The sequence below is a fragment of the Nicotiana tabacum genome, chromosome 13 (assembly GCF_000715075.1).
Source record: "Nicotiana tabacum cultivar K326 chromosome 13, ASM71507v2, whole genome shotgun sequence".
In the NCBI taxonomy this organism is placed as follows: Eukaryota; Viridiplantae; Streptophyta; class Magnoliopsida; order Solanales; family Solanaceae; genus Nicotiana; species Nicotiana tabacum.
The window spans coordinates 25,616,165-25,638,077 of NC_134092.1; the positions used below are offsets into that span (position 1 = coordinate 25,616,165).

The following is a 21,913-nucleotide window of genomic DNA, read 5'->3' on the forward strand; positions in this document are numbered from 1 at the left end:
GATTGAAGAGAAAGAGGAATTCTTAGCGCGGTAAGTAAGAGAGAAAAGAGGAAGAAACAGTCGAATTGGAAGCATTGTAAATTGTAATGGAAGAGGTAGTGAAGCGATACAAGGAGTCTTGGCTGAAAAACGCCATCTCTAACGAACTTTCTTCTCTTCTTTGCTATTTAGTCATGTACAATGATACAAATATATTGTATTCTATACAAATTCACTCAAACACATTGTATTTTTATATAAATATATTTTTTTTGCTTGTGTTTATGTATTTCGAAGGCCTGTATTTTTTTAATACAGCTGAATATACATGTATTCATGCATACTGTACATATAGTATTCATGAATATAGGATATAAACATTGAAATACATGGAATACAAACATTAAAATAGAACAAAATATAAACAGTGAATACATTTAATTTTAAAATACAATAAAATATTGTAAAATACAGTGAATACAAATAGAAATACAGTGAATATAACAACAACAATAACATGCCCAGTATAATCTCACAAGTGGGGTCTGGGGAGGGTAGTGTGTACGCAGACCTTACCCCTACCTGGAGAGGTAGAGAGACTATTTTCGATAAACCCTCGGCTCAAGATAAGGTGGAAAGGAAGAAAAAAGAAGAAGAAGAAGAAGAAGAAAGATGGGGGAGAAAGAAAGACGAGGGAGACAAAAGATGATAAGAAAAAAGATGAGAGAAAGTAGCATTAGATAGTAACAATCAGGGAGCAACAATTTCCAGTAGAAGGGAGAAAGAGTAGCATTAAATAGTAACAATTCGGGAGCAACCATTTCCAGTAGCAATTTTCAAAAACAATGAACGTGGTTGCTAAGTACCGGATATAATAACAAACTAAAAAGAAGTAACTTTCAACCAATAACAAGAAGATTACTAGTACTACGTACTGGTAAACATAGGAGAAACTCACAACTACCTGTCAACCCACCACATTAATTTTCGACCTCCACATCTTTCTATCGCTAGTCATGTCCTCAGTTAGGTAAAACACTAACATGTCCTGCCTAATCACCTCTCCCCAATACTTCCTTGGCCTACCCCTGCCTTTCCTCAAGCCCGCCACGGTCAACCTCTCACACCTCCTGACCGGAGCATCTATGTCTCTCCTTCTCACATGCCCAAACCATCGCAGCCTCGATTCCCGCAACTTGGCATCCACGGATGCTACTCCCACCTTGACCCTAATAACTTCATTCCTGATCTTGTCTTTCATGGTATGTCTACACATCCATCTCAACATCCTCATTTCAGCTTCGCTCATCTTCTGGACATGGGACTTCTTGACGGACCAACACTCAGCTCTATACAACATAGCCAATCTAACCACCACCCTGTAGAATTTGCCCTTAAGTCTAGGCGGCACATTCTTATCGTATAAAACCCCCGAAGCTAGCCTCCATCTCATCCAACTCGCTCCAATGCGGTGGGTAACATCCTCGTCAATCTCTCCATTGCCTTGGATTATAAACCCAAGATACTTGAAACTATCTCTCGTGGAAATGACTTGGGTATCAATCTTTACTTCCACTTCTTCTTCATGCCTCTCATCAATAAACTTGCACTCCAAGTATTCAGTTTTCGACCTACTCAACTTGAAGCCTTTGGACTCCAGCATCTGTCTCCAAACTTCCAACCTAGCGTTAACACCCCCTCACGTCTTGTCAATCAGAATTATGTCATCAACAAATAACATACACCATAAAATCCTCCCTTGTATGTGTCGTGTCAGCACATCCAACGCTAGGGCAAACAAAAACGGGCTAAGGCTTGATCCCTAATGCAACCCCATCTCCACAGGAAAATATTCCGAGTCTCTTCCCGCAGTCCTTACCCGAGTTTTACACCATCGTACATGTCCTTAATCACCCTAATGTACGCTACCAGGACTCCTCTAACCTCCAAACATCTCCATAGTACCTCCCTCGGGACTTTGTCATAAGCCCTCTCAAGGTTAATGAACACCATGTGCAAGTCCTTTTTCCTCTCTCTATACTGCTCCACCAATCGTCTCACAAGCTGAATGGTTTCTGTAGTTGACCATCCCGATATAAATCTGAACTGGTTCTCAGAGATAGATACACCCGTCTTCACTCTCTGCTCCACCACCCTCTCACAAACCTTCATAGTGTGACTCAACAGCTTGATACCCGTCTTCTTCGTCTTGAAAATTACGTTAAACAGGCTAGAAATACAGCAATACAACCAATAAAATATACTGAATATAACAGTAATAACATGTAATATGAATAACTAAAATACTATTTATACAAATATATTTGAATACACTGAATATAAAATAGCGAATACAGTAAATACAAACATTGAATCTAATGAATGCAACAGTAAAAATATATATTTAAACACACTAAATACAAAAGTTATAATCCCTCCGTTTCAATTTATGTGAACCTGTTTGACTGGGCACGCAGTTTAAGAAAAAATGAAGACTTTTAAAATTTATGGTCCCAAACAAATCAAAAAAGGGCCTAGAGTATTTGCGTGGTTATAAAAGCTTCTCATTAAGGGTAGAATTATAAATTTAAGCTAAATTATTTCGAAATTTAGAAAGGGGTCATTCTTTTTGGAACGAACCGAAAAGGAAATAGGTTCACATAAACTAGAACAGAGGGAGTATACAACTGAAAAATTATTCTAATTAATTGGGTTGATAATGAGGCATATTAGAATTGATTTTGTTGAGTTATATTAGGAGTGTATCACGCTAATTGATATTATTTCCGTTATTAGACAGCAGAACATACCTATTTTTAAGGTGATTGCCGTTAATGTATTCATGAATACATGACGCGAATACATGTGAATACATGCGCGTACAACTGGACTGCCCTGATTTTAGGTGCTTCTTGGTGCTGTATTCATGAATACAACATCGCGAATACATGTGAATACATGCGCGTACAGCTGGACTGCCCTGATTTTAGGCGCTTTTTGCTGCTGTATTCATGAATACATGACGCGAATACATATGAATACATGCGCGTACAGCTGAACTGCCCTGATTTTTAGGCATTTTTTGCTACTGTATTCATGAATACATCAGCGCAAATACATCAAATACACTACCGTAACAATTGAATAGCAGCTATAGGAAGTAATTATGTATATGGTAGCTATAGGAAGTTAATAGCCACTAAACAGTAGTGGTTTATAAAAATTTCTCATTTGACATCCCTAAGGCTAGCTTAGATTTTGGTTTAGAGCATGTTTGGAAAGCCACCTAGGAATTGAATTTGGGTGTAATTGGGTGTAATTACACAGTTTGGGATGTTTGTTTGGTCAAGTAATTACTTGGTTAGCATAGAATTGAGTGTAGTTGAAGGGGTGTAATTACACTCTCGAATTCTCAAGGGGGAGGTGAGAATTGGTGGTAATTACAATGTGCAATTACAATGTTGCCTTTTAGTGTCTTTCTTTTTTATTTTTATTTTAATTTATTTTCATTATAACTTTTTATTTCTATTATTTTACTTTTTAAATTTTATTTTTACTTTTTAATTTCTTTGTACATTATTTATCTTTTATTTCTCTACCTTTACTTCTTGTGATTCTATGTAATTGCTTATATTTTATATTTTATTTATTTTATTATTTTATTTTTTGAAACTACACCTCCTAATATTAGAAATAATGAGTCACTAACAAACTTGGCATATAATGAGTGATGCAATAAAGTGGAATTTCGTTGTTGAATGTGGTTATAAACTTATTATGTTTCCTAATCTTAAGTTGTAGTGGAACTTACGATTATTATGTCGAAATTTGACATATGTTAAACTTTTTTTTTTGAATTTTGATATTGTGTTATATTCATGATTCCAATTTACTTGATTTAGTAGTATTGGCTCATATTGCATGTTGTTCAATTTTTAGTTAGAATTGATAGATTTGTTTTATTAAATATTTGAATAATGTTATGACATTATATTTATAAATATTAATTTATTTTATCAAATATGAATTCTATGATGTTCTTACAAAACGTATGTTTTTAGTTTTTGTAAGTATCTAAACTAAATATTATTAATTTGGAAAAAATATATAAATTATTTTTACAATATTAGTTATAAATATATGATTACTATTTAATGTATATTCACGAAAAATATATATCTTAAATACCAAATATAATATCATGTATACTTATAAAAATTTATAGGCATGCATTTATTCTATTAGCTTTTAAGTTTTGATAATTATTTCATTTAAAATTTAATCTAACTGTGTAATTACACTTATGCAACCAAACAGTAAAATTGTAATTACACTATGACAAACAAACATGTCGTTGTAATTACTAAGTTGTGTAATTACTATCATAATAATTATACCAGTTTCAATTACCCGGTGACTTTCCAAACATAATCTATAGTTCCCAAAGAAAATTTATAATAGTATCGCTAGAAGATGTAGATCATGCTTTATAGTTGTCGCTCAAATTTCTGATTTAACTGGTTGCGTTGTGTAGCCAAAATCTAAACATCGGTCAAAATGGACAAAATTTAAATAATGGCCTCAACAATGGCTATTTGTGAAAATTTCCCATTGACCCCGTGACAAAAGTTAAATACAAATAAAATTATGAGCGACACTAGGGCTTTAGCATATTTATACTGCTTTGTTTTTCCCCCCTCCTTTTCTCCATCTCTTGTACTCGCCGTCGTTTCCTCCTCAGCACCACTTGAAACCCCAAAGATGGTACATTTTCTCCTCTCTTCTTCTCATTTTGCATATCAAATTTTCTATTATGTTTCTTTGCTTTAGAATATTGACCTGATAGTTATTCCGTATTATATCATCTTTGTTTTACGATTCTGAACTGTAGTGAATCTTGATTTTTGTTTTATGGAAGAAGTGTTAGGTTTTACTCCTTTTCCCTTTATTGGATTTGCTCCAAAATCCTAATTTGCAACATGTTTGTCCATTTTATGGAAGTTTTGCTTTTGGAATACAATAGTTTTTAGTTTATTATTCAGAAAAGAAAAGGAGAGAATTCAGGTTTAAATCACAATAGAGGCAAAATAAACACTAGGTGACTTCTTACCATCTGCCTAAGCTTGGGTGGGCTGCCTTACCCAGTATCTGTGGTGGTGTCGCAAGCTGACCTGGAGCCAAAAGAAAAAGAAAGAAAGGAAAGGAAAGGAAAAAATTGGACACGGTTTAGACCTGCATAACATGGATTGAGGTTTAGGGGTGTGGAGGGGTGGGGGTGGGGATGTAGTTGATTTTGATAAAGATTTAAAGCTTTTGCAGGAAAATGCTAAAATGTTGGGATTTATAGAATGAATGTTAGATTTATCTGCTCTACCCACTTTTGGAACAGGCTTGGCCATGGCATTGCGAGTTCAAGAACTTTTTTAAGTTTGTTATTCAGAATATATATAGAGGACAAGTCCGCGCGTACTGAAATAATTTCATGATATGGATGCACTAATACTGTTAGTAGTAGTTGTTTCTTTCATTTTGTATAGAGGTCAAATCCTGTGAAACTAGTCCTACTTCACCTTTGACGATCGTGCTAGTTTGTTAGGTGGCATAAATTGATCTCAATCAATTGCATCCTAATGGCAAACTATTTGGCCTTGGCTATATAAATCCATACTCAAAATTCCAGCTTCTTGGCTAATTTTCTTTAGTATTATCTTACCCACTATCCTGCTCCTCTGTAATAGTTATATATGCCTAAAGTTCTTTCTTTGTGAAAAAAATTGTTCTCCTGTCTCAATATTCCATCCTTTGGTTGTAAAATATGCTATTGATGCGATTTCTTGTTGCCCTTATTTTTCAAATGTTTCATCAGAAGATTTTATTAGTCGATGTTGTATTTTTAGCCTGCTGAAGACTTCTTTGTGCTCTGTTTGTTCCTTTTTATGCAATTTGACACAGTGAGCATTTAATATACGTTTATTTGTAGCCAAAGCAAATCCACGAGATCAAGGATTTCCTTCTCACAGCCAGAAGGAAAGATGCACGAACTGTTAAGATCAAGAAGAACAAGGATATGGTCAAGTTCAAGGTTCGCTGCTCCAAGTACCTTTACACACTGTGTGTGTCCGACTTTGAGAAGGCTGACAAGTTGAAGCAATCACTTCCTCCAGGTTCGCACTCTTTGACTGCTATATTTTTGCCAATTATCGTGATATTCTCTGTTATATCTTTATCCTTATCAAAATTACAAAGAATCTCTGTGATGTCTTTATGTCTGTGCCTTTCATTATTTTGTAAGATCTTAACACTGTATATTTCCACCTTTTTGTTTTTATTTAACCCACTCAAACCTGCTGAAAAGAATGCAGATAGTCCTGTTATTAGTGGCTCATTTATATTGCTTGAGCTCATGAATTTAACAGTTGGAGTACATTTCTGAGTTTGCAGGTTTGAGCGTGCAAGACCTGTGAAGAAGGATTTATGCTTTTCTTAGAGTTATTAGGGAGTGAAGAATTTGAAAGAACTCCAATCTTTCCTTTGAATATCTTGTCCTCAGGCATGTCTGAAGTTTTATTTAAGCTTTTAGATATTGATTGTTGCATTACTTTTTACTCATATTGACAGTAATATAAGTGAGCCTCAATGCTGCCGAATGAGTTTTGTTGTTAGATGCCAAAGTTAATATTTGATTTTGCCTCATTTTCTTTCGGGTATTTTCATAATCTGTGAATTACCTAAGAATTAGGCAATCTCAGGTAAGGGTGGCATGTGGGTCTGTTAGGACCGGGCCCGGCCCAGGATCGCAAGCCTATATGGGCGGTGGGCCTAAACGGTCCTAACCGGATAGGACCGGGATCGTGGTGAGGTGGGCTGGGTAGTGGGCCGGTCCCATAGGCGAGGCCCGCGAGACCAGGACCGGCTGGGAAGTGAGCCGGTTCAAGCAGTCCTAAACGGGCTTATCCGGGCCCAACGACTAATATTTTTTTTTAAAAAGAACTGCCACATTATAGCCATTATGATATTTATAATCTAGCCGCATCCTCTGCCAAAATAGCCATTTACCTCCCCCCCTCCAACTTTGTTTTAACCCCAAACTTTTTATAATTATAACATCCTAAATTTTAATATTCAATATTTAATATCGAATATAGCTTAAATATATATACTATATTATATGTACATAAAGAGAAAGCCAAAAGTTTCTGAAGTTGGGTTTGAACCGTCAATCTAAGCTGCTATATTAAGGAATAAAACAACAATAATGACCCAGTTAAATCCTATTAGTGGAGTCTGTGGAGGGTAGTATGTACGCAGACCTTACCCCTACCCCAAGGGGATAGAGATGATGTTTCCAAAAGACCCCCAGCTCAAGAAAATTAAGGAATAAAACATTCCAAAATTTGTTTAATGATGAGACGCAGTAAGAATTAAATTTTTGACACTAAATTCAGAAACACTGCTACTTTAGGATTTGCAACTTTTAGATGTGTTGCTTGCTGTTGCTTTGCCTTTAAATTTGAATTAAAAATTTTAGGTCACAATTCTATAATATAATTTACAAGGAATTGACTTAGATATTTTTATTACCATTTTTTTCTCTAACTTATATAAAATTTTTAAAAAAATAAAAAGTATCCGTTGGGCCCACTTAACCCGGGACTGGCCCACTTAACCCGGGACCGTTAGTTCGTGGTCCTGGTCCCGGGCCGGTTCAACAAGAAGCCCGCGAAGCTCGGGATCACTTAGGACCGGGACCACGAAGCCCACTTAGGTCCGGGCCCGGCCCACATGCCACCCTTAATCTCAGGCATTATATGCTTGATGGGGGGCATTTCCCTCCCCCATCTTTCTTGGCTCATAAATAGGTGGTGAGTAGGAAAAGGAAAGAACTTTGTATAGTCGGCATTATATGCTTGATGGGGGGCATTTCCCTCCCCCATCTTTCTTGGCTCATAAATAGGTGGTGAGTAGGAAAAGGAAAGAACTTTGTATAGTCGGCTATGCTGGTCGGAGGTAACAATATCCAGTGGAATGGTTGAGGTGTGTCCAAATTGAACTAGAAACCACCGTTTAAAAAGTTTTTGTCTTTGAATGGTCATCCATACGCTAAGAAGCAAGAACGCATACTATATACTGACAAGAACTTAAATCAAATATTTTCTTGGTTCCAGAGTCAGCAGTAGGACAATGCTACTCCATTGAAATTAAATTAGGATTGACCTTGCCCTTCTGGCATTGTGAAAGCCAAAGCTTATTGAAGAATATGGATTAGTTTTGGGTCACCAAGTATAAGTATGTATCATGCCCAATTATGCTGGTGTACGTTGAGGAGTGTGTATAACTTAGATAAGAGACTCGAAACCTTTCTAATAACTTGCTGCAATCGATTAAACAACAGTCTAACGGTAAAAAGTTAAAAACAAAAATCAACTCATGTTCTTAAACTGTCAGAGACAGAACATTTATTTATTCATCTATTTATTTTATGTCTGCAACAAATGCATCATACATTATAGTTAAACATTCTTTGGCATTTCAATATACACAGTAGGCAAAGAGTGATGTTCCACCAGTGTTGTTAGGATTAAAGACTCCTATTCCAGACCTGTAACCATTGCCTACATAAAAGCAGCCATTGCTCACTGACATACCCCCAAACACAGTTGCACCAGTCTCATTCGACCACAATATCTTCCCAGTTTTTGTGTCAATGGCGTAAATGGGACCTGTTGGATTTTGTGAACCTGCTAATAACACCCCATTGGCAACAGTTACAGGGTTTGATTTACCTTTGTTTGGAACTGCAGTCGTCCATAGGATTTTGCCAGTTTTAGCATCCATTGCTACCCAGGCTCCACCTGTGGTCACATTCTTGGATGGGACTAATGTGAAGTTCAGGTTATCACTGTTGACAATGCTGGTGTATACCCTCTTTGTGTCTGTGGCTGCTCCCCATATACCTCCTCCTGCCGTACCTCCAGGACCAGCTTCCTGCATACATCAATCTCATTTTCATCAGTGTTACATTAGCTTCTATTTTTGAAGGAAAAGTCCAAATAGAATCACAAAAATCATCGGTTACTCTAAGGCATTAGTTTATGATGGCACCATGAACAGTTTTCATAACAAATTAAATAGTTTTGGAGCACGTACAGTTGTCCAGAAGATATCACCAGTATCGCGATCCAATGCCCATGCTATTCCACTTTTCTGCACAGCTGCTACTACGTCTCGTTTCTTCGTTCCATTAGCAAGCACGCTTAGCATCATCGGAGCTTCCCCAAAATCAGCATCAGGGCTCGGGCCAATCGGGCAATTAGGGTTCGTCGAATTAAATCCGCATGCGACGAACCACACATCATATCCTCCAAGCTGTTTGTACCATTTGATCTCTCCGGAATCCAAATCCAAGGACAACATCGAGTCGGAGTGGTTCTCGGGTTCAATGCACTTGTCGGGTCGGGTCGGATCCGGATTGGTCTGATTTTGTTGATTCTGCTCCTTTTGGCATTCCTCGATGTGTTTAGGTACGGAGTAGAGGTTTCCGGTGGCAATGTAGACGTGGTTCCGCCGGATATCGATGGAAGGGCTGCTTCCCCATACGGCAGCTCCGGCGTATTTGCCGAGTTTTCCGCCGTTGTCCGGCAGCAAGAAGGTCTTCCATAGAATTTTGCCTGTTTTGACATCTAACTTGAGAAAGTTACCGCGAAAGGTGCAACATTCGTTAATTGTAGCACCTTCTTCTAGCGATGAAGTTCCGATGTAAAATGCCCTGCAAACATATTTGTATTAATCTTGTACACTTTGAAAATTTGTGATTTTAAGTATGCATATAATTAATATCTTTCCTAAATTTATGATCTTAAATATATCATAATACATATGTAACTTTTAAGAATTAATCATTAAGAATAAAAAAAATTAAGTTACATTAACGATGCCAATTTTTTTTTTTTTTTTTGAAATAAACTATGTTATTCTTTTTGAAATATATGGATTATTTACGTGGACAACTAAAATGAGGAAGGTCTATCCAGACAGACCAAACAATAAGTAATTAGAAATCGTGTCATTTGGCCGTTATTTGACTTATGACTTACATAGAATCATACGTAATAAGCAAATATTATAGTTGCGTGAGAAATTTAATTTGAAGAAATATACCATGTCTACAGATTTCGTATTAATCTTAATGTTGAAGGGTTCTAAGTTTGACATTTGAGAATTTGACTAAAATAACAGTTTCTTCCGAAAGATGTTTTTTTATTACTACTTGTATTTTTTAACGGGAGAATTTGTAATCTTAAAAATAAGGCATGTTACCTTGGTCCGAAAGTGTAAAAATTCATATACTCACACTTAAACTTGATATAAAATCCACCTTACCCCTTGAAGTATGTTCCAGACATGGTAACAACACTAGCAGGATGATCATCCAATTGTGTACTCCAAATAAGATCTCCACTACTTCTTTTCAAAGCAAGAACCAAACTTGGTCCATAAACCCCAACAATCACCATATCCTTATCACTCACAACAGTTGGTGTTGCTCTTGCAACTATAGTTGTCACATTAGGCAAAGATGAAGCATTAAATTTTCCATTAATTCCAGTCAATTCTGGCAAACCTTTTTTCCATATAAGAACTCCATCTTTAGCTCTCACTGCATATATATTGCCATTCCAGCTCGGAAAATAAAGAACTCCGTCGAATATTGCCGGCGTCGCAGTTATATCTTTTCCAGCTTTGAATTCCCACTTCTGTTTCAGCCTTGAAGCAGTCCAACGGCTAATTTTCTTTTCACCATAGGCGTATCTTCGATTGTACAAATCACCACCATGATTTATCCAATTTCCTTGCTTGTGATAATGCGTCCTGTAACTATGCCACTGTAAATAAAATTAAACAAGACGTTTAGAAAAAGGAAAAAAAAAGAGAGTTTAACTTCTATATACATTGGCAGTTTAAATATTTATATTATCATTTCACCTAAGTAAAAGATAACTTCAGCTAATGTCTATAAAAAAGTGGATTTAGTAACTTAAAAAATAAGGCACATTAGTAGCTACAATAGTTTTAAGTACTCTCACAGTATAAATTGTTTTTACCGAATCCTTTAAAAGGCAACTATAGGTAACATTTTCATTATAAGCTAAATCCTTGAAGAAAAAGTTTAAAACTTGTAAACTGAAAATTCAAAAGATTTTTTATACTATTAAATCACCTAATTATACTCTTTCTGTTTCAATTTGTTTGAACCTTTTAGAGTATGCGGGTCAGATTGACTAATTTTTTGTGTTAATTTGGACATAGATTGTTTAATTTTTTTTTTTTGAAATAAAATTTACATATTTAGAAACTACATAAAAAGTATTATAAGTTATGAGAGTTAACAATTCAAAACATTTAAAAACTATTTACAAAAAATATGGTTAAAAAAAAGCTTGTTTGACTCCCCAAATAGTAATAGGTTCAATCTTTTCGAAATGGATTGGAGGAAGTAGAAGATAATTATAACTAATTGCTCGTAAAGAAAATGGGACTAGCTAGTAACATGAAAATAAGACAATTTCACGCTATAACAGTTAAAATACACGGATAGCAAAATAAATAAATTGATATATATATATATATATATATATATATATATATATATATATATATATATATATATATATATATATATATATATATATATATATATATATATATATATATATATATATATATATATATATATATATATATATATATATATATATATATATATATATATATATATATATATATATATATACTTACGTCTGGATTAGAGGTGCAACAAATTGAAATCGTACATAATACCAATCCTAAAAGGAGAAACAGATTGTTGGAACGTAGATGGATAGCCATGGGAAAGAAACCAGTTTTGGTTTCCTCTTATTCTCCTGAGCAGGACTCGACAATGGTTTGAGATGGTGATGGTAAAACTTCTTTTTATCGATCTTGATTCGCGCATAAATTTTGAAACTATGGACCTAACTGAATCGGAGAACCCGACGTCCTTGAGAGTCTTGGAAGAAGGACCAACAGAGGTGGCCATATTATACTTGTAAAATCCAGAGTTGACTTTGTTTTTATTTACTACTTATTTATGATTAAGTTCTAAGTAGTGTACAATTCAATGATAATCATATTAATGCATGTTAGAAAATTAACAAGAAGGTTGCGTATGTCGATTATATTGTTACCAAAATATTTATGGTTTACGATTTTATCCAATTCTTTATTACTAACTATTTGTTCTACTGTTTGTGATCATAATTAATACTTTGATTAATTCTTATTCTATTGGTAGTTAAATAATTTTTTCTTCATCAAGAAAATTGCCTCGAAGTAGCGCACGAGGTTTGACATTGACATTATCTTTGTACATTAATTATATGTAACAACCCGACAAGTCGTTTTGAGCTCTAACGCGTTGTTCGACGGTTTGAGACCTTGAGTAGTTTTACCTCAGGTATTATGACTTGTATGTGTGGTCGGAATCGAATTTCAGGATGTTCGGGATTGATTTGGAAAGAAAATTCTAATTTCGGAAGCTTTAAGTTGGAAGAATTGGCTAAGATTTGACTTTTGAGTAAATGACCTCAGAATCGGGATTTGAAGGTTCCAATAGGTTCATATGATGATTTCGGACTTGGGCGTATGTTCGAATTGAGTATCGGATCACCCGGGAGCATTTCAGCGCTTATTGTGGAAGATTGGTATTTTAAAAGTTTACGAAATTCTTAAGTTTGACTTGAAGTGGATTTTAATATTATCGATGTCCGTTTGGGATTGTGAGCCTTGGAATGACTTCGTTATGTTATTTATGACTTGTATGTGAAATTTGAAATCATTTCGGATTGATTTGATACTTTTCAGCACAAGATGTAGAATTTGGAAATTTATAAGTTTGATTCGAGGCGCGATTCATGATTTTGATGCTGTTTGACTTGGTTTAAGGCTTCGACTAAGTTCGTATTGTACTTTGGGATGTGTTGGTAAGTTTGGACGGGTCCCAGGGGCCTTGGGTGCGAATCGGATTGAAAACGGGTAGAGTTTGGACTTGGGAGAAATGCTGAAGCAGCTGGCATCTGGTGTAACAACACCTGCGAGATTTTGGCCGCAAGTATGGAGCCGCAGAAGCGGCCAAGAGGGTCACAGAAGCGGTTCTGGACGAGCTGGGCAGGGGCGCAAGTGCGAGGAAATATTCGCACTGGCGAAGCCGCAGATGCGGAGGGGAGATCGTAGAAGCGGATTTGGCTAAGAAGGCATGGGGCCGCAAGAGCGAACTTTGGCACGCAGGTGCGTGAGCACATAAGCGCTTGTTGTCCGCAGAAGCAGAAGCGCAAAAGCGCTGTTTGGGCTGCAAAAGCGGAGGCTGCTGGGTTAAGTTATAGCCGCACCTGCGATAGATTTTTCACAGGTGCGACTATTAGACCGCATGTGCGAAGGTCGGGCTGGCAAGTGTGATTTTTTAAAAATGAGCGTTTGGCTCAATTTCACTTCATTTCGTCCATGGAAGCAGATTTTGGAGCACTTTTGGAGTACCATCTTCATCAACTGTTATGGGGTAAGTGATTTCTTCACATTGTGAGTTAAATACATAGTTTATATACGGATTTAAGCATGAGAGTTTATACAAATTAGGAATTTTGGTAGAAAATCTAAAAATTAGTATTTTTAGATTTTGACCACGAAATTGGATATGGAATTAGGAACAAATCATATATTTGAGTTCGTGGTGTTATGGGTAAAGATTATCTTCGAAAAGTTTTGGAATCCTGGCACGTGGGCCCGTGGGTTAACCTTATCGACTTTTCGAACGGAGTTGAGAATTGTTTGAATTGATTAATTATGGGTATTAGAGTATATTTTGATTGGTTTACACATTGTTTGACTAGTTTTGGATCGACGGGCATCGGTTTGAGGTGTTAGAGGGGTTTTGGAGCCGGTTATAAAACTTCGGAGCGACGTAAGTCTCCTGTCTAACCTTGTGAGGGGAAAACTACCACTAGGTGATATTTATAGTTATGTGCAACTAGTTGTGGGTGCTACGTACGCACGAGGTGACGAGAATCCGTACGTAACTTAAGCATGTTTATGTCCGGGTAGATTTAGGATCTTATCATGAAATATTTGAATTACTTGAACTCATTCTGCTTGCTTCATTAATTGAAGTTATAATTGAAATTGATTTAGAAGTAAATATATGTACACTAGGCTAAGCCTTAACTATTTGAGTTGTGTGCGAGTTATTTAATAAATGATAAAGATTAAATTCATTTTGTGCTCATATGCTGTATTGTAAACACGTGCCGCGTAATTCGGTAACTTTCTTCCTTTTCTTGTGGAGCGGGCAGAACACCTTGGCAGTATATAGATGCATCTATGGATTGTGCCGCACGTCCCTCGGAACTGTACACGTTATTCTGGATCGGGCCGAACGACCTAGGCAGTATCGTGCGTTATATCGCTAGTATTCCGAATATTCACTAGCTAGTCTTTCCACTGATGCCCGACATTTTTTGGTATTTCTTATTGGTATTTATTATTTATTTGGTATTGACACTTGGCATGTTCTGAGATATTAAGGAAGAATACAAGATTGAGAAAATTTATGCTTTAAGGGGAATAAATTAGAAAATTATGAGATTACAGATTTACTTCGCCATAGCTGTACACTTCATATCTGTTATGAATTATCATTTTATTTATTTGGACCTCTAGTAAGTGTCGATGTCGATCCCTCGTCACTACTTCTCCGGAGTTAGGCTAGATACTTACTGGGTACGCGTTGATTTATGTATTCATGCTGCACTTCTGCACTAAATGTGTAGGATCTGACAGGTTCATTGATGATCACCTTGGCGCGTAGGCGCACCTGTTGAGGAGACTTCATGTGAGCTGCATTCCAGGCTACGCATCGCAGTATACCGAATCTTCACTGTACTAATTATTTTATTCTGTCTTATTACATTCGGGACAGCTGTTGTATTATTATTGTACTCCTTAGAAAAAAATGCTCATGTACTTGTGACACCGGGTTTTGGAGAATTTCCTACGGGTTGTTCGTTGATATAGTTGTGTAAATATTTTTCACTTACTTTGAAGAATCTATTACATACGATTTAATTGAGAAATTTTTTGATTTCAATTACAAAAATAAGCAAGTGAGTTGCTCGATCACCGTTGGCTTGCCTGACGGCGATGTTAGGCGCCATCACGATCTTTAACGGATTTTGGGTCGTGACATTACAAATTCAAAATACGAAGGAAAGGGACCTAATTTACATTATCTATAAAATATATATCCTACATAAAGAGAAAATCTTCTCCCACCACGTTTATATATATATAAAAGAACGAATATTTTATGCTAAATGTTGAATGACTAAAATATCACCGAAATGTTGATCGGCTTTTATGCCCTTAAATATTTGTATAATTTAAGGATATAACTGTAAATTATTCAAGGGTGAATTTCTTTTTCGATTAGGACAAAGTAATCCTATTACTCTTTGGACATCTTCTTCGACCATATGCAAACATACTTCTTTTCGGATCATATGTATTCATATAAATTTGAATAACTTGATCTGCTTTTTCTTTTTCAATTTGAAATGTATTTCTAATTTAGTTTGAGAACTTGAGGAGCCAAACACTTCTATAAAGTAAACCAACACATTAGGATATACAATTGTAATAGGGTTTAATCGGGGAAAAATAAGAGTAGATGGTTTGCTAGACCATATTCTCAATTTTAATAGGAAAGCAATACGTTCTCTATATAAGTTTTGTGTTTTGTGTTAGCCTATTGTTAGGGAGCAAACAGATCTTTGTAATGCAAATTAATATTGTAGTAGTTAATAATTTTAGCTAAATGATAAATATTTAGTGCATATATGAATTTCTCTAACGGATCGTCGTTTATTGGAGGCTGAATTTTATTTTCAATTTTGATTCATTATCCTTTTCATTGCAAATTAAAATATTTTTCTTCTTTTTAACATAAAATTATCCTTTCTATTGGATATACTTTAATATTCAGAACTTCACCTAATACAAAAAAAAGATACCGTGAAGTTACTTCTCCGATATTTCTTAAGTAATTTTTTATAAATCTGAAGAGTCCAATATTTAGGGTTTAGAATAAATATTAAAGATATCTAAAATATTTATAGCTCCTTAAATTTTGTTTAATTGATAGTGAATGTTGAGAAAATAGAATGAGAGAAAGGATTTTGTTGTTTGGTGGTGGTGTTGGTGCTTATATCATTACAGAACAGAATATATTTGGAGAAAATATTCAACATTGAGGTATGATCATAATAAAATATGACGATAGGCTTAAGGGGAAACAATGGTGTTTGTGACGTATAATATTTGTGGTGTGTGAAATTGGGGTGACGAGAGTGGCGTAAGGTCGGTCAAATTGTGATAATGGAAGAAGGTGGCGAAAATAAAAAATTGGTAAGGAAGAAAAATTGATTAAAAATTATTAGATTATTTTCTTTTAATTAAGTGAATTTATCGTATTAGATAATAAAATTAATTTTATACTTATGAGTAGATATTGTTTGTCTTGAATATATAACCGAATTGTTAAATAAATTTGGTTGTTCTTCAAAAATAATTGGTTATCAAGCCCAATGATAATATTAGGGGTGAAGATATTTTTATCATTAATACATTATAAAGTTCATTTTTTGCTTACGTATATTAGTGTCATGCATGTATATACTAGGCAAAGTTAAAAATTTGTCCATCGTGTCATTGAGATATATCCATCAAATGGCTTATGTAATGGTGTCACGACTCAAAATCCAACTAGCCGTGATGACACCTAACCTCACCCCCTAGGTAAGCCAAATAACAACAATCCGATTCAATTAATATTTAACTGACTCTGATAAACTCTCCAAGGACCGGTAGTACAAATCATGAGCTTCTAAGATTGAGAATTTACAAAGCTGGTGTGAAATAAAATACATCATCTGTTTGAAAATATATGAACAAATTTTTAAATCTAAAGCTACCAAGATCAAGAGGAAGTTATGACCGAAACGCAGGTACATCTCCAATGCCAGCTCCCGCCATACGCAACAACATCAACATCCAAAATCTGCACACAAGGTGCAGAAGTGTAGTATAAGTACAACTGACCCCATAAACTCAATAAGTAACAAACCTAACCTTAGGTTGAAAGTAGTGACGAGTTTGTACAAAGGTGAGAGTCCATACCAATAGCTAGTAACAATCCATAACAATATAATTAAAGCAACACAGGTAATAACTCAATGATAAAATGCTCAGTTAGTTTACAATCACAGAAAATAAATATTTTCTTTTCAATTATAACAGTAAAACTCAATTTATTTTTGCCGAAATCACCGAAAATGTGAGTAAGTATGAAATCTGTGATTTTTCTCAAAAACTTTAACAATAGATAAGAAATTTCATTATCATATGACATGAGGAAAAATGTTTCTCTATACCTACATATCAAGTATGCATGTCCAATACAATGCAGCACAGTGATGAACTCATGTACTCACACTCTCATAGTACTCAATCTCACTGTCTCGTATTTTCACCCATCATGCTCACTATTCAGCACACTTACTCACTCGGCACTGTACCGGGCAGATCCGGCCCAAATATAAATAAATAAGGCAACTCCATATCCTGGGAAGATCCATCCCGCATATAAATAGCAACTGCGCTCATTGTGTGGAGTGCAGACTCTGGAGGAGCTCCTTCAGCCCAAGCGCTATAATCCGCACGGACAACTCATGTACTGCATGGACAACTCACGTGCTATAGTATCAATATCTGGATATGCAAGGGCAACTCACGTGCTACAAGGACAACTCACATGTTGCACGGACAACTCATGTGCTGCATGGATAACTCACGTGCTATAGTATCAATATCTGGATCCGCACGGACAACTCACGTGCTGTACGGACAACTCACGTACTGTACGGACAACTTACGTGCTATAGTATCAATATCTGGATCTGCGCGGATAACTCACATGCTATAATAAGCCAATCTTGCCTGCTGCGACGTTCATCCTGATCCCATAAATCCCGATCCCATAATAATAAAGTATATAAAGCCAATATGGCCTACTGCGGCGTGCAGCCCGATCCCATAAATATCCTCACAATCAGGCCCTCAGCCTCACTCAATCATCAATCTCTCCAGTCTCTTGGGCTCAAAATGTCATAAAAATTAACCCAAAAATAATAATATGATGTATCAATAATTAGCAACAGAGACTAAGATATGATATGAAATGAATGAATATGATTGAGTATGAAATTATAATTTAAACGAATAATTCAACAATAATATGACCTTTGTTGTTCTCAATAATAACGGCATATAGCCTCAGCATAATTTTCAACATGATTCTTAGCTCAATTTCCTTAAAACATGAAAGTACATGGATAATGCCAAGATTATTTTATTACAAAATTCTACGGAATCAATTCCGTCACAAATTTCCACGGTGCATGCCCACACGCCCTTACCTAGCATGTGCGTCACCTCCAAACAATTTATATAACACGTAATTCAGGGATTCATACCCTCATCTCCAAGTTTAGAAATGTTACTTACCTCAAACTGTGCAATTCTTTATTCCAATAAGCCTTTTCCTCGCGATTCGGCATCCGAACGCCTCGAATCTAGTCACAAATAATTCAATACAATCAACATGAGGTGTAGGAATCAATTCCATATGAAAATGCTAAATTTCACAATAAATCTGAAAAAGTCAACAGTGGGGACCATGTCTCGGAACCCGACAATAGTTACAAAATATGAACGCTCATTCAACCACGAGTTCAACTATACCAAATTTACCAAATTTTAATATCAACTCGACCTTCAAATCCTCAAATCTTATTTTCAAATCCCTAGGCCCAAATTCTTGAATTACACCTCAAAAACACGTAATCTAGTCAGAATATTCGATGATAATTCAATATTATTGACTAACAACGATTACAAGTGACTTACCTCAAGATTTTCCGTGAAATTTCTCTGAAAAATTGCCCCAAACCGTGTTCTTTCATCCAAATACGTTGAAATGAGCTAAAAAATAAAACTGCTCAATAAAGACACTAATCTGGTCGCTAAAAGTCCATTTCCCATCACTAAAGGTCCGCATCAGAATCTGCTTGCACCAACAATTTATTTTTTCACTAAAAAGGCTCTAACTCCATCATACGAACTTGGAATTTGACGATTCTTGTTCCTATGAGTCACAAATAATAATACAAATCTACTCGTTCAATTGAAACTTAATTCGGAGCTCATTTTCTCAATGCGATACCAATTTCGCTTGTAAAATAATTAACTCATGTTTCGCGCTAAAATCTCAATCGTGACTTGATGAAATTAGACCAAACATTCCAGATCATTCTTATAATTCATTATCAAACTTTCGAAAGTCTCGAAATCAAATTTCGATCTCTAGAACTAATAATGGACCTTTGGATCATTACATGCTTATGCTCAAAACACGAAACTCTTCCAAAAACTCTTCCAAAACTCATCCGAGTCCCATGGTATGATGACCCGAAAGATCATCTTTAAATTTAATATTCATTTATGTATTCTGAGACCTTAAATTGCACCATTCAGCTTTCCTTGACTTGCGCGGCAGTCCGTATAATTTTTAGGGAAGCTTTTATGTGAAAAATTGATTAAAATGTGAAATAGTGCTATAAAACTCATTTGAATTGACTTCGGTCAACGTTTTGAGTAAACGGACCCAGATCAGTATTTTGACAGTTTCGGTAGGTCCGTATCGTGATTTGGGACTTGGGCGTATACCCGAAATTTAATTTGGAGGTCCATAGCTTGAGTTATCACCATTTGTTGAAAATTGGAAGTTTGAAAGCTTATAGACTTTTAAAGTTTGACCACAAATTGACTTTTATTGATATTGGGCTCGCATTTCAATTATGAAAGTTATAATAGTTCCATTATGTCATTTATGACTTGTGTGCCAAATTCAAAGTCATTCCGGATTTGTTTAATACGTTTCGGCACGAGTTTTGTAAATTAAAAAGTTTGAATCTCATAAGTCCGAATCGAGGTGTGAATTATAATTTTGACGTTATTTGACGTGATTTGAGACCCCGAGTAAGTCTGTATTACGTTACGGGACTTTTTGGAATATTTGAACGAGGTCCCGAGAGGCTAGGGTGAGTTTCGGATGAAATTCGGATCGTTTAGAGCATGTTGAAGCAGCTGGTTCTTGGCAGAACCTCGTGTAATCGCACATGCGAAATGGTGACCGCAAGTGCGCAACTGCTTCTGTGAGAAGCTGGTCGATTCTGCGACCTGGGCACGGGCCAGTTGCGTCGCTTCTTCAGAGGAATGAGGCGCAAATGCACGACCGCTTCTGCGAAGGCTGAAGCGCTTCTACGGTTATTTGGTCGCTTCTGCGACATTGCAGGGGCGACATTGATGTCCGCAGATGCAAAATTTTGCCTGGCAACCTCACTTCGCAAATGCGAGCTCATAGATGTGAAAATATGTCTGCATATGCGAAAATGCTGGACAGAATACTTAAAAATCGAGAGTTAGCCATTTTTACTTATGTTTTAGTTTTGAGTCTCGGATTTGGGCGATTCCAAAGGTGTTTTTCACGACTCTGACTTGGGTAAGTGTTCGATACCCTAAAATGATTATATTTCATAAATCCATGTTTATATTCATCGTTTATTTCGGATTTAGATGGAAGAAATTGGAATTTTTGTAAAACTTTCCAAAAACGAAAATTTAGGATTTGAAGGTCCATTTGACATCGGAATTTGATAATTTTTGTATGGTTGGACTCGTCTCGGAACGGGTGTTCGAATTTCGTAAGTTTTTTTGAGATTCGATACGTGGGTCCCACTGTTGACTTTTGAGATAATTTCAGAATTTAATTCAGAAAATTAGAAATTCCATGTGGAATTAATTCCTACGAATCGTGTTGAGTATATTGAATTTTTTGTGAATATATTTGAAGTTTTCGGACTCTAATTCGCGAGACAAAGGTGTATTGGAATCTTGAGTTGGTTGCAAATCGAGGTAAGTGTCGTGGTTAACCTTGACTTAAGGGAGTATGACTTATTTGTCTATTTGCTACATGATTTAATGTGCGGGTACAACATATATATGAGGTGACGAGTACTTATCCGTTGTGGTTGAGTCAAAGCATGCGGGTGGAATTTGGTTATTGTGAATAATTACCTATTTAATTAAGATATTCCTGCTTAAGTTATTATTCTTTATTTGATCTTTTTCCATGAGATTATTGCTAGTTTAATTATTGTTGAATATTTTGGAAGGTGAGGTTGGTATTCTGGTATTGAATTGATTGATAAGTATATATCCCCGCATTTAAATACTCTTTCGAATTTATATTGTTATTTTCATGGTAAGGAAGAGTGTAAAAGCACGAAGGGTGATGCCGTGCCATTTTCAAAGAGAGTTGAAGCACGAAGGGTGATGCCGTGCCAGAAGAGAGTTAAAGCACGAAAGGTGATGCCGTGCCTATGATTATTATTATTATTATTATTATTATTATTATTATTATTATTATTATTATTATTATTATTATTATTATTATTATTATTATTATTATTATTATTATTATTATTATTATTATTATTATTTATCAAATTCATGGAAAGAATGAGAGTAAAAGCACGAAGGGTGGTGTCGTGCCATTTTCATATTATCAGCTGCTCATTTTATTGTTGATGAATTAACTGGCTGCTACGTGACACTTCTCCTGCTGAAATTATTATATCATCCCCCTTCGCATGTTCCCTCCCAAATTTATAAATTATTTTTTTATTGTGTTATTGTTGCTTCGTATTTGTATATACTTGTACAAGTTATT

The 21,913-nt window shown here is 35.6% G+C and overlaps 2 protein-coding genes across 3 annotated transcripts; one reads left to right on the forward strand and one right to left on the reverse strand.

Annotated features, from left to right (window-relative positions):
* The first annotated feature begins 4,588 nt into the window (after positions 1-4,588).
* On the forward strand, positions 4,589-6,626 carry LOC107767504 (large ribosomal subunit protein eL38). The gene is made up of 3 exons (XM_016586530.2): positions 4,589-4,743; positions 5,960-6,143; positions 6,421-6,626. Exons 1-3 carry the CDS (start codon positions 4,627-4,629, stop codon positions 6,441-6,443), a joined length of 324 nt encoding a protein of 107 aa, XP_016442016.2. The 5' UTR covers positions 4,589-4,626; the 3' UTR covers positions 6,444-6,626.
* A 1,781-nt stretch (positions 6,627-8,407) lies between these two features.
* LOC107767497 (uncharacterized) lies at positions 8,408-12,018 on the reverse strand. Of its 2 annotated transcripts, none has more exons than XM_016586507.2 (4): positions 11,776-12,018; positions 10,360-10,862; positions 9,127-9,745; positions 8,408-8,964 (listed from the first exon to the last, which is right to left on the reverse strand). In XM_016586507.2, exons 1-4 carry the CDS (start codon positions 11,863-11,865, stop codon positions 8,509-8,511), a joined length of 1,668 nt encoding a protein of 555 aa, XP_016441993.1. In that variant the 5' UTR covers positions 11,866-12,018; the 3' UTR covers positions 8,408-8,508. The 2 variants fall into 2 exon arrangements, with proteins under 2 accessions (XP_016441993.1, XP_016442001.1); XM_016586515.2 differs by having other exon boundaries at positions 11,818-12,012.
* Between the last annotated feature and the right edge of the window lie 9,895 nt (positions 12,019-21,913).